This window comes from Athene noctua, chromosome 3 (genome assembly GCF_965140245.1).
Source record: "Athene noctua chromosome 3, bAthNoc1.hap1.1, whole genome shotgun sequence".
Taxonomy (NCBI): domain Eukaryota; kingdom Metazoa; phylum Chordata; class Aves; order Strigiformes; family Strigidae; genus Athene; species Athene noctua.
The window spans coordinates 15260716-15273145 of record NC_134039.1 but is presented as its reverse complement, the minus strand read 5'-3'; the positions used below and the strand labels follow the sequence as shown (position 1 = coordinate 15273145).

Below are 12430 nucleotides of genomic sequence, written 5' to 3'. Positions count from 1 at the left end.
ACAGAGAAACGATAGTATGAAGGAAAATAAAAGGAACAAAATACAAACTACAGAAGATGAATAAATATCAACAGTTGAAAACCATAAGAATAAAAATGAGCGGGGGTGGGGTGGGGCAATCCTGCACTTCTTTAAAATAGTTTCAAATTACTATTATGACAAATAAATAAAAGTATTCAAAAAAAGTATTAAAAAAAAGTATTCAAACTGTAGATTCCCAGAGAGTCACTGATTTTATGGCAAAAGGAAACAGTGCAAACATCCAGTCTGATTTTCCCCACACTGTATTTCCTGTACCAAACAGAAACTCTTTATGGATGTCCAACCAAATATTTTAAAAATTATGTTAACTACTGACAGAGAGCTTTCGAATAGCAGAGAATCTCCTGATCTGTGGTAACTTCCTTCACTGGTAAAATGTTGCAGTTCATTTCCTTGGTAAATCTGTCTAGTAGATGTTCAACTTCAAAACTGCAGAGCCTGTGTCATAAAAACAGATTCTTTCCAAGCAGGTAATCGGAATGATTTTTACCCTCAGTCTAGTTTCTGAATAGAAAATTCTTGACTATGGAAGAGATGTAAAAGACTCAAAGCTGAGGAGAGGTTACTACTGTGTTTTTAAAGTTTTGGACCTATCATTTGATCTACTACTTCTACCATTTTCTACCACCTATCCTTTAGCAACAGCATGAGCAAAACAGTGGGTGTAAGGAGCACGTCTGAACAAAAGGCTGAAAAAAAACTTCACAGAACATACAATAAAACAGAGCAGAGATGAAGAAGGAAAAAGCATGAGAGAAATATATTTGCAGAATGCCATCTTGATTCCTATGCTCTAGTGTGTAAGTAAGGACCTTCCCACTGAGACAGCCAGTTTGTTTTTAAAAGATTTTTTCTGAACACCAAAGCACACCTGCCTGGAGTACAGTTATTTTTTCACTAATTGCAGAACCAGCTGGATCTTTTTTTTCAAGGCTTAATCCAAGTCCAATTGACTCTGGCAAGCATTAGTTATTTAATTGCTAGTTAGTGACTTTGGTAAATTCAGATCTGGTGCTTAAGACTATAATTCCCCATTGATTAACATCTTAGGCACTGTTTATTCCTGTGCAGGATTGGCTCCCTTATGTTACATTTTCTGAAATGGCAGAACTAGAAATCTTTACTACTAACCAATTTTAATCTACATGAAAAAGCTGAAGTAAAACACAAGGCAGCACATTGCAAGCTATATAGTAACAAGACATTTTATAGGATTTTGCCAGGAAAAAACAATTTCTTATCTAATTTTCTGAGAACAGTGTAAGACTTACGAAAGCTGATGTGGTCACCTAATACTAGAAGTTTTCTCAATTTTATTGTTAATGGTTGAAGTGGAGACAACTTATTCATAAGCATGGAATACTGTAAACTATACTGGCTGAAAGGCTCAACTCTAAACGCTTCATCTTTCTCTTAAAACTTCATACATAGTAAAAGACCAGCAGAGTGAATTAAACACTATAACTGCATGTACTAATCCTTAGTGAGGAAGAAACTTGAATTAGAGTTCAGCACTAAGATTAGCAACCATTTTTATCCAGATGTATATCAGTACCTCTCCTAACTGCATAATTTGGTATGGCATTTCAATCTGCTTAAAACCAGTGATGAACAGTCCAAGGATTCTAATTTGTTGAAACCATTCTAGTTATCAGCTAAAAATCTCACACACATGCCTGTTGCAAAGGACCAGTGAGCATTTAAATCAGTACTAAAGTATTAAAGATAATATCGAAGCTAGAAGAAATTTTAAAAATTACTGGTCTATTATTCCAAGACCTTAAACACAGATTCAATTTTAAGCTTGAGAACACAGTTCTTAAATTTACCTGAAATCTGAGCTTGATCAAACTAATCATACACAGATGCAGTTTTCTGGAGGTGTGCCAAAGGCTGTTCAGACCAGTTTGGTAGACCCAGCAGCTAAAATGAATTAGCTGTTCTTGTGAATTCACATTCAAAAACTGTCTCCACTATGCTCTGCTCCCTAATATTTCTCCTTTCTTAGAAAACACAGTGCTCATGCTCAAACTGTTGAGGAAATACGAGACCTCTTTGTCTTTCTAGCCATGCAGACCTAGACCTCCCTGTCTAGCAGGTATGAACAGCATGAAAGCATTTGGGAAAAGAGGCATGGGAACTCTCTGGATCCATTGAAGGGATGGTATGAAGCTTCTGTCACTGAAGCAGCGTCTACTACTGCTCTGCCTTCTGTTCATCCTGCCCCCTGTTCATCCATGCCCTGCTGTGGAAGTCCAGCCCATGCTCAAACCCAGGGATGACCCAGACTGTTTTGGCTATCTCCACAGAACTAGGAATGGAAAAACTTCTATATAAAAAAACCCCCCACAACATCCCACCATTTTTTTAAATTTTTTTTTTTCTCCTCAAATTCCAAACAGAGAAGGTGAGTTTGGATTTCAAGGTTAATAAAGACAATGTTTGGAGACTGGTGTTTTTTCTGCTGGTAGCCTCTCATCCATCCTGTCATCCATGAATAGACTTTCCTTTCTTGCTTGCAATGATAAGCAAATAATTTCTATTTCCTAACTGTACTTGCTTGTGTTGTGTCTCTTGAGTTTTGTTAATAACCAGCAGCAACACAGATACATCTCCTGGGGACCCTAAGCAACCAGGAAAGAACATTTCAGATTTCAATCATTTTTAGACTCTCTCTCTTCCTTCACAAGATTCCCAACCTATGAGAATCTGCTAACAAGAGCAGGATGGGCCCTGTTCCTCAATAGATGGTCATTTTGAAGGACGGGGTATTTTGCTAACAGGACAATGTTAATTGTACTTGTTAAGTAGTGATTTTCATGATGTACTATCTAATTAACAAACCTAATTTATATTTGCACAATGAGCCATAAGAATGACTGTATGTTCCTAGAAGATTTTTTAGTAATTAAATTGTATAGCTTCCTAAGCATCTTATTCTCTATGGTCAAAGGAAAATATTGACAACTTTTTTTTTTTTTTTTTTAAACTCTCGCTGATAAACTGGATGCTCTGCCACAAATTACAAAAGAGAAATGAAAATATCACATTAATGCTTTTGGAACACATTACTTACTGTGGTGGCACAGTGGATGTCTTTCCATACATTGGCTTCCCTGGAGAGATCTGAGACTTCAAAAAGGTTATCAAGAATAACTTCCCCAATCATGTCATGTCTAGAAAATCTGTCAAAATCATAAACACTGAAATGCAATTTCCTGTTGCTGAGCTGATCATAGGCTACAGGAAACTGAAAGGTTTCATCAAAAACAGGATTTAATGTCTTTCTGTGAACTCGTGTCTGAAACTTCTTTTTCCTATCTGGAAGCAGATAAATCTTAACGTAGGGGTCAGATGTTCCTGTGAAGTCTTTAGCAGGCAGATCTAAGGCTTTGACAATTGTCACAGCCAGAAGTTCATTCTCATAATCATACCGGAGAGTGAAGTTAAGTTTTCCGCATGTTTTCACATCTTCTTGTTGCCCATCAGAATCCACAGACTTCTGTTTGTAGAGTTCCGGTTTTATTCTCCCAATGCTGGTTGTTGTCTCTCCCCTTTGCAAAACTGGATCTGTCCCCATGTTAAAATCAACACTGGACACTTGCATCTGCCTTGGCAAGTGCCTCCTGAAAGAATTGTGCCTGAACACATACACACACACACACACAAAATAAGCCATGGTTATCTCCAGGAAAAGATCTGGCTATTACTAAGTAGAAAATAAAAGAAGACCAAATTAGTAAGAGTTCATCCCTTCAAAATATTTTTAAAATAATCCCCCCCAAATGTTTTGCAAATGTTAAAACACCCTTGAGAGGAAATGAACATTCAGAATGAACTTCTTGGCCTAAGAGACACCCAGTGCCCTGGTAATACATATATTTATAACCTTGTTTGCAGGCTGTGCAGCTGAAACTGAATTCAGGTTCTTTCAAAGAACAAGTTGACAGTTACAACACTGCTTGGTCCCACTGTGCTAGGGCCTGCGTAAAGTATAGTCTGGCAGAAAATAAATCACTTGCAGAACTGTCATCAGTACTTCCTGGATTTTGAAGGCATTCTGTGGTGGTTTTCCAACTAAATATTTACCAAACTTCATACTGATCACTGTGAAAGACAGCTGAAAAGGCCATGCAGAGCTATGTCTGGAGGTTTTCAGCATAGTGCCTTGTCATCCTACAACATTTTACATACATCTGCTTGGTATTTGCTACACCGAGGTACAGACTGCCTTCTCCAGTCATACTGGGAACATTTTGTTCTGGATGCAATACATGTCAAAGTTTTGGTAAACATTTTTTGTGATGGGTTTTCTTTCCTTCTGTTCTCACACTCTTGTGTAGCGTATTATAAAGCTGATTCTTGTACTCCTACCAAGAAACAATATGTTTAAATCCTTGTAATTCTGAATACAGTGTTGCATAAGCATATGTATTTATAGGCTTATATTGACTCATGAACATCATTGGAAATTTGTGCCTTTCCTATGAAGAATGAAATCGAACCCCTGGCATTTCATACAGCCTTACAGTAGTATAAAAACACTTGTCAAAAACCTTCATAGAATTAATCATCAGCCGATGCCATTATGACCGCACTGTCCAGTTTATTTTTGGGGCATTTTCACATTTCCTTAATACTTCACTACTCCAGCAAACTGTATTGGAAAAGCTCACTGCCTCCTCCTGTGAGCATACTTAGTTGCCATTAAAAAACAATTTAATTGTCAGAATTTCCTCTGCTTTTTGCAATCAATTGCTTATTAATGCCAAATGCAGCCTTGCCTTATTGCTTGGTTTCCCTATGGTGTTGTGTTCTGAAAACAAGAGGTTTCACAGCTGTGTGTTTCTTTCTTTAAATCAGAAATGCAAATTGTCCATTTGAAAGCAACCAGGACTCATTTAATAGATATTATTTGTATTTTTGCTGTAAGTGAAGTGGTTGCAGAAGGCATGAAGCACAGAACTACCACAGTTCAGCTGAGCAGAGATACAAGAGGGTAATCTGCAGCCATTAAATAATAGATAAGAATGTTTCCCCTTTTGGCTGTTTCAGTACTGCTAGGTGCAGGGAGCAGTCCTAGCATAACACAAGAATAGGAGAGGGAGAACTTCATAGTCTAGATTTGAAGTAGCTCCAAAAACTCCAGGTGTTTTGATCTCAAATTTAGATGAAAAATACACCCCTCTCATAACACATTCTACATTTTTTTACAAACAGACAAGTTGAAAATATTTTATTTTTTCTTAAAACTCCCTGAATTCATAGTATGCGATCCCCACATTGGAATGGAGTGAGGAATAGAAAGACCCTAACTAGTCAGAAAAGTACAATACTGTCCTCAAGGAGTTTCAGGGCTGTCCTTGTGCCTTTGTCCTTTGAGAATTCCAGACTTGTAGTGTGCTAACCACAGGGAAGGAACTGAACTCCACCCAAAATATAGTGACAATAAATGTTTGGGCACTCAGCAATTTAGGCAGTAGCTCTCTAGTATCTCTGAGTCATCATGAAGTCCAGAAAGACCTGTGTAACTACTAGTTCTACCTGTGCTAAGGAAACCTGTGCAGGTATGCCTTCCTCACACCTGCAGCTGTAGTCCTGGGATGCCCAGATAATTATGTTCAAACTCTGCCACAGACAAGCAGTAGAAAAAATTGCCTGTGAAGGGGAAACAGTGAAGCTGACTGTGTGGCATTTCCAGTTTGAGTAAAACTGGTACATGGCAAATTCTCTTTTCCTTAACTTCTCTTGCATTTATGAAGATCTGGGTTAATACTTGTAAAAATAATGTATAAAACCCCAAATCTATGATTTCTAAGGTACCAACCTTCTTTCATATTTTCAAACTTATGTACGTAAGATCGTCTAGTGGATGGAATCCTTGTTGCTTGCAAGATGTCACTAAGTAAAACAGTGCAGCTGTATCACTGTTCCCTGTGGTAACCAGCAGCACTTTTGCTCTAGGAAGCCAAAGTGCTAATTACATAGGGCCTACTATCTGTTCTGAGTCACAGCATTTCACCAAGATAGCTAATTGGTCTGTTAATTATTAAGATGCTTCATTGTTGTCATGGCAACATATTTATCTTCCTTTGTTCTGCAATAACAAAGGAATTAATGACTCTGATAATGAAGTACAAGGATGTCAAGGCAACCAGGTTGTGAAAATGCTGTGAAGCTACTAACATGTGCAAATCCAGGTACTTTAACCTCTACTGGCTCTTACATGTAGAACTGCTAAAATACACATGCCTTCCATAACTTAGAACAAATATATTTTGCGTGATTGTAAATCAGTAATATAAAATTGTGCTTGAACAGGAATAATGATAGTGTGAAGCTTATTTCTAACTCAGTAAGACTGACATGTATGACAAAAGAAAAGAATAGGATGCTGATTTATTATATGTCTTGAGATTTATTAGAGGTGTCTCTGGTCTAGCTTTCCTAGATGACATTATACTCCAGGAATGGACACCAGCACTTGTGGCAATTAGACAGAACAGAGGCTGCTGTCTCCTTCTTGCAATCACCAGTCAACAGACATGCTTGGGGTTTTTTTTATCTTAACATTCTTACACACCTCACTTTTGCCTTTGTGCCTCCTGGGAACAAACTTACTCTTTGCAGAGATGAATGACAAACTCCTCTCCCACCTAATGCTAAAGAGCAAAAAGCATGTCCTTTGAAAATACAGGTGAACATCTGAAGAAAGGAATATCATAGAAGCAATAAACTATATTACAGAATACTTTCACAAAGTACTGGGAATAGTGGTTCTCAATAACCCAGAGCAAAAATGTTTGTAAATGAACACCACCAATGCAGGATTTATTTTCTTGTAGTTTACTGGTTAATTGGGATCAAGGACTAAAAAGCTGCTTTTTTTTTTTTGACAAGCAGGTATTATCGGGAACTATAAAACTATAGTTCTAATTAAGCAGAAATGCATCATTTCCCTACACTAACATGTCTTCATGTTAAATGTATAGTCTATAAAAAGTGATCAGGCACATTATTGCTCTGAATGGCTCTTAAAATCCTTAAGCTTCATTTACAATGACTTAATATGATTCCATTTCTTTTATTAAGAACTGATGGCTGCATGAACCTATCACAGAATTGGTTACAACCTTTTTATTTGCCCCAGCTCAGGTGAGATCAGTGTAGAGGAGACAATACAGACAGCAAACATTTCTCTTTGATCCTCTGTCAATAGAATACATTTAGGAGATAGTGCATTCAGGTGACTCAGGAGTCCTGAGTACAACAAGGTGGTGCCGGTTGAAGATGGTGCAAGAGACAGTTATGCTACCTGTGTGTCTGCTGATGGTTCCCTTTTATTTAGAGGTCCCCAGTGAAGGACACCAGAGTCAGGTTTTAGTTGTTTTGTGATCCAACATTCTGTCACACAATGGATGGGTAATCTGGAAAACTGGTATAGATGTCCAGCCTTAATCTCATACATAATATTCTTGGCAGCAATAATGTATATGGTCTGCCAGAAAGTTAAGACTACCTTAAGGCAGGCAGAGGTATAAAAAAAATGCATTTACAATCACAGAAAGGACCATTTATGGGTAATTTTAAAGACACATCTCATTCTCAACATGTTCTGTAGCAAGGGCGGAGTTTTTCAGCAAACTGTAAAGGAAGGTGATATCTCCAAACACCCTGCTATTAATTGGCTAAGGTGGGACAATCAGGGTTACTCAAAGCAAAGGAACTGTCCGTCTCAGGAGATTTAACCTTGATAATCTAGAGAGGATAAAAATTTAAAAGTTCCCTTACAGTTACCAACATATGCTGAAAGAGTAGGATTGATGGCAGCTTTTAATTTTGTAAAACTGTCCTTCGCTTCACAGATATTTTATATGCATTTAGATCCCAGTCCAAATCACTCTAGGGGTCTGTTGGAATATTTCCACAGCCTGAAGTAGCTCTGGATCATGTCCCTGGAACTTCTTTCTTTCCCTATAGTACCACAGGGACTATTCAAGTCCATTTGCCAGCCAGCTATTTCTTCCGTCTGTTCAGGAAGGCAGACAGTCTGATTACTTACACATTTACCTGTTGGTACATGATGGATAAAACTCTTCCTATTAATATCCTGTTAGGCAGTAGCGAGTTGTGTAATATCCTTGCCATGCTAAACTGTATCAATTTTGGCCCCTCTGTGTTTAGTGTAACAGTTACAATTTCAAAGTTGTCTTTTCAGTACTTTGGAAATACTCATCAGAGTGGCTTGGATGCTGTGCTCCCTCTCTCTGCAGATAGATACAGTAGTTGGAGTTGGGCACAGCCAGGGCAATGTGGCTTAAAGCCAGCTGTACAGTCTCATAATTCAGGAGATGGTTCTGCTGCTTAAGTCAGTTAGACCTCCCCTGGCTGGAGTGCTCTCATTTTTGGGAGCCTCCTGTAGTTGCCTGTTGGCTGTTCCATGCTGTTGGAATAGCTGGGAAAAAGCACTTCAGCACTCACCACCTCAATGAGCACACTCAGCTGGCAGAAGATTGTCTTAGGGACTCACAAAAGACCAGAAAGTATGTGCCCACTAAATGTAAAGCATGTGTCTTCTCCAATCTTGTGCCTCCAACAAACATTGGGAATGTGAGCCTTTTTTTTTTTTTTTTTTTTTTTTTCCTTTGGTAGCATGTGTTCATTTAGCAAATGGTTTACTGAGGGAAAGCTACTCCATACACAGTAATTGTATTCTAACTTATGGCATTATGTAGTACTTCAGTTGACTCCTTTAGCTTTCATTTTCCCATTCTTTGTTTACAAAACATTCCCTTTTATGTAGAAAGAGATCTTTGCAGTTCATTGGTTTTTATGCATTAAATTTGCTGATAGTATTTGAAGAAAATTCTGTTTGAAACTATAGGTCACTGCACATGTCTTCACTACTTTTCAGTATAAAGCAGTACCTGTCCTTTATTTAAAGATATATATAGAATCTGTACTGTTTTAAGATCAGTCTATATGAATCTACATTCTTAGACTGGGATTTTAATTCCTCTGTAAGTGGCAAACCATGACTTAAAGAAATGTGCTGTCAACAATGAGACTGTCTATTTAGCAGAGAGGGAAACTTTCATCTGCAAAAGCAATTGCTGTATCTATAAAAATATCTCTGTGAAAAGCCAGACTTGCAGTACTTTAAAAAGTAACACTGAAAGATTTTCCGATACACAAAATCTAAAATGGAAATGCTTAGAGTAGCAACATATGCATTTCCAAAGTAACAGAAGAAAGATTTGATCTTCATATGTTAAAATAATGATATAACTGAAGGTACACTGTATGTATCAGAATATTCTGTTCAGAGGACACTGACGCTTTGCCTTCATGTGACTGCTGATTCACCCATAACTGTTAAGAAGTCAGTGAATAATCCAGGATCCTGGAAATTTTCAGCAGAGCATTCTGGCTCTACCCGTTCCCAGGAAAAGTGCCGTGAACATGAGTGCCCCCTACTTACCTTGATGATGATGTGGGCTCAGTGATCTGCCTCTGCATGCGTGCATGTCTGATCAGATGCTCTTTCAGTGCGTTCTGGACCTCTGCTGGTATATCAGGTGAAGTGTGGCTAATTTTCAACGCAGCTTCAAGTACCTTTGTTGTAGGTTTCCCATTTTCTTTAACTTCCTTTTTCTCACTGGTCTCAAAAACCTCTGTAGGAGCACTGGAGTTGCTCTGAGGGACATTACTGGCATTGGAAGTGAGAGGTTTACTTCTCCAGCAGGGCCAACACAACTTCCAAAAGACAAAAAGAGAGACTACCAGCAAGGCAAGCCCGCAGAAGCTGACGACTACTGCTAACAGACTGACTGAGATGTCTGCAAGGAATTAGAAACAAAGATCATCATGACAGACAAACATAGAGAGAAAAAAAAAGTCACAGGTAAGGAGATAGAAGTATTTTGATCATTATCTTGCATAGAGCCTTAAAGTCCTATTTTATGCTTTTTTCCTTTTTGATATCTACCTTTAAAATGTTATCATACTCTAATATTTGTTTCCAAATACTCCATTAATTGTTGTTCAGGACAGGGGCCGGAACATCTGTACCACTAGCCATGCACTCAGTCCGATTTCTCAGGAAGTAAGGGACTACCCAGATGATCCCGTATACTCCTAGCCATTGTAGTCAAAAGTGTGTCTGCTCAGGTACACATCTTGCTGAAAAAGTTAAACCACAGTCAACATTTTCTATAAGTGCACATGAAGATAGGCCAGTTCTAAACTGCCTGGCTGACACACAAATTTCTTCAGGACTTGCCAAACTTTTGACTCTGTGTGCTAACTGCTTCAGAAACATGTTAAAACCTAACATTTAAGTGGCATAAATAGGGACAGGATATATTCTGTCAGAAAGACATTTCTAGAGTTAAATCATAATCTCTGGACCAAGAAAGACCATATACATGGTTAGACCAAGAAAGCACGTATACATCAATATCTAAAATTCTTCTCTGAAAATGCAGCTGGCTTTAGAGTACACGACACAATGCCCCAAGTTGTACAGAGATCATACTGTACACTTAGCTACCCTTGCTGCCCTATGCTTAACCTTTTCTGCCACAGTTAGTTAGCATATCGAATAGCATGGCCAAAGATAGGAGAGCAGACTTCATACCAACAAAATTCTGTGAATAGATTTGTATTTTAGGAGATGGTGGATCACCAGAAATGCCAGTTGAGCCCTAATTAGGAGTTTTAGTCCAAGTGACATGTTTCATTTTGATTTTTTCATGCAACATTATAAAATACAACTAAAAATATCCATTTCCTTTTGAAACGAGCCTTTTGTATGCATTAAAAGTATTCAATAAACCCTGCTTAAATGTCCCAGAAGTAATGGCTGCTCCTGCTTGTTACAACAAATTTTGACAGTTTAACAGCTAATATTTTTTATCCGTAGCTACAGCCCACAGGCTACTAAACTGAACCAGTGGGAAAGTGCACCAAGAATTCAAGCACATTATTTCTACAGGATCACAGGAAGAAAAGTAGTCCTCTAGGTATGTATTAGCTCCATGGAACAGTATGGACCTCACAGGTCCCTTTGAGAGATGAAGATTCCAGTAGAAAATCTGGGAATGTTTTCTTCATTAATATATAATATCCAGATACATCTTTCAGTAACAAACCCCAAACTTCATTTGACATGAAAATGTGTGAGAATAGCAAAAGCAAATAGAAAATGCTTGTAGTCTGGAGATTTGAAAGTTTCAGTTCTGCTCAACCTTACTTCACATACATCCTGGCCCATGTCATGAAGAAACTGACCTCTTGAAGAGTTTGGCACAAGCTGCTGCCCTGTCTTGAACAGAAGTATGCCTCCTTGACCATTTCCTGTCGGTTCTGAGAAAGATATCCTCCTTTTCTGCCTGTAGTTAAATGTCTAAATGTAGCCCTTGGAATATGCGTGTCAGCTTAATAAGAAATTCATATGGCAAATTCTGATTTAAGATGCTTCCATAAAATGAATGGATGCATAATTATATCTAATAATAATGTAACACAAGAAGCAAATTATACTTTTGCATATGATTTTTTCTAAATAATTTATCCCTAATAGGGATTATTAGGCTATATGGTTTAATCTACTGTTTACACTAATATCCTTCCTCAGCCCAGTAATTTTTACTTGGCTTGTGCATGTTCTGCAGCAGACTGTCCTATCTTGACAACAAGAGAAGACATTAAGAGATGCTGAGTTTACAGCTTGTTTCAATGATTAATCACTTCATTGTAAATTTGTACTTCTGATTTGTATTTTTGTAGTTCTAATTTACAGTCATTGCTTCTTTCATGCCTTTGTATGAGAGATTAAAAGATATGCTTCATAAGACAAGCCTATACAAAATACAAATAAAATAAACTGTGCCAGGAAACAAAACCAGGACTTGAAACTCAACTGCCTATACCAGTCCCTGAAATGGTTTTAAACTGGGACAGTTCATACCCTCCCAGCCAATTGCTGGCCATGGATCAGGAACTAGAGCAGGCTGATGATCATTCTTAATAGGTGATTTGGATGTGGCTCTTTTGTTTTGGCAGATGACAGACTTTAATAGCATGGTAAGAGGCTCTTACATGTGAGTTGGCCTCAGTGACTGAGAATGGTCTGTGGGGGGTTGACCCTGGCTGGATGCCAGGTGCCCACCAAAGCTGCTCTATCACTCCTCCTCCTCAACAGAATAGGGGAGAGAAAATATAATGAAAGGCTCATGGGTCAAGATAAGGACAGGGAGAGATCATTCACCAATTACTGTCATGGGCAAAACAAACTTACTTGGGGAAAACCAAATTTAATTTATTACTAATCAAATCAGAGTAGGATAATGAGAAATAAAACCAAATCTTAAAACACCTTCCCCCC

General features: G+C 38.1%; 1 protein-coding gene across 1 annotated transcript in view; it reads right to left on the bottom strand.

The window, feature by feature from the left end:
• The window catches only part of SYT10 (synaptotagmin 10), a 35566-nt gene that overhangs the window by 11802 nt on the left and 11334 nt on the right, over positions 1 to 12430 (bottom strand). Inside the window, exons 2-3 of the mRNA XM_074901276.1 lie at positions 9524 to 9881; positions 3119 to 3683 (exon numbers count right to left, since the gene is read on the bottom strand). Coding sequence (XP_074757377.1) covers positions 3119 to 3683; positions 9524 to 9881 — 923 coding nt within the window. The remainder of the gene's footprint in view (positions 1 to 3118; positions 3684 to 9523; positions 9882 to 12430) is intronic.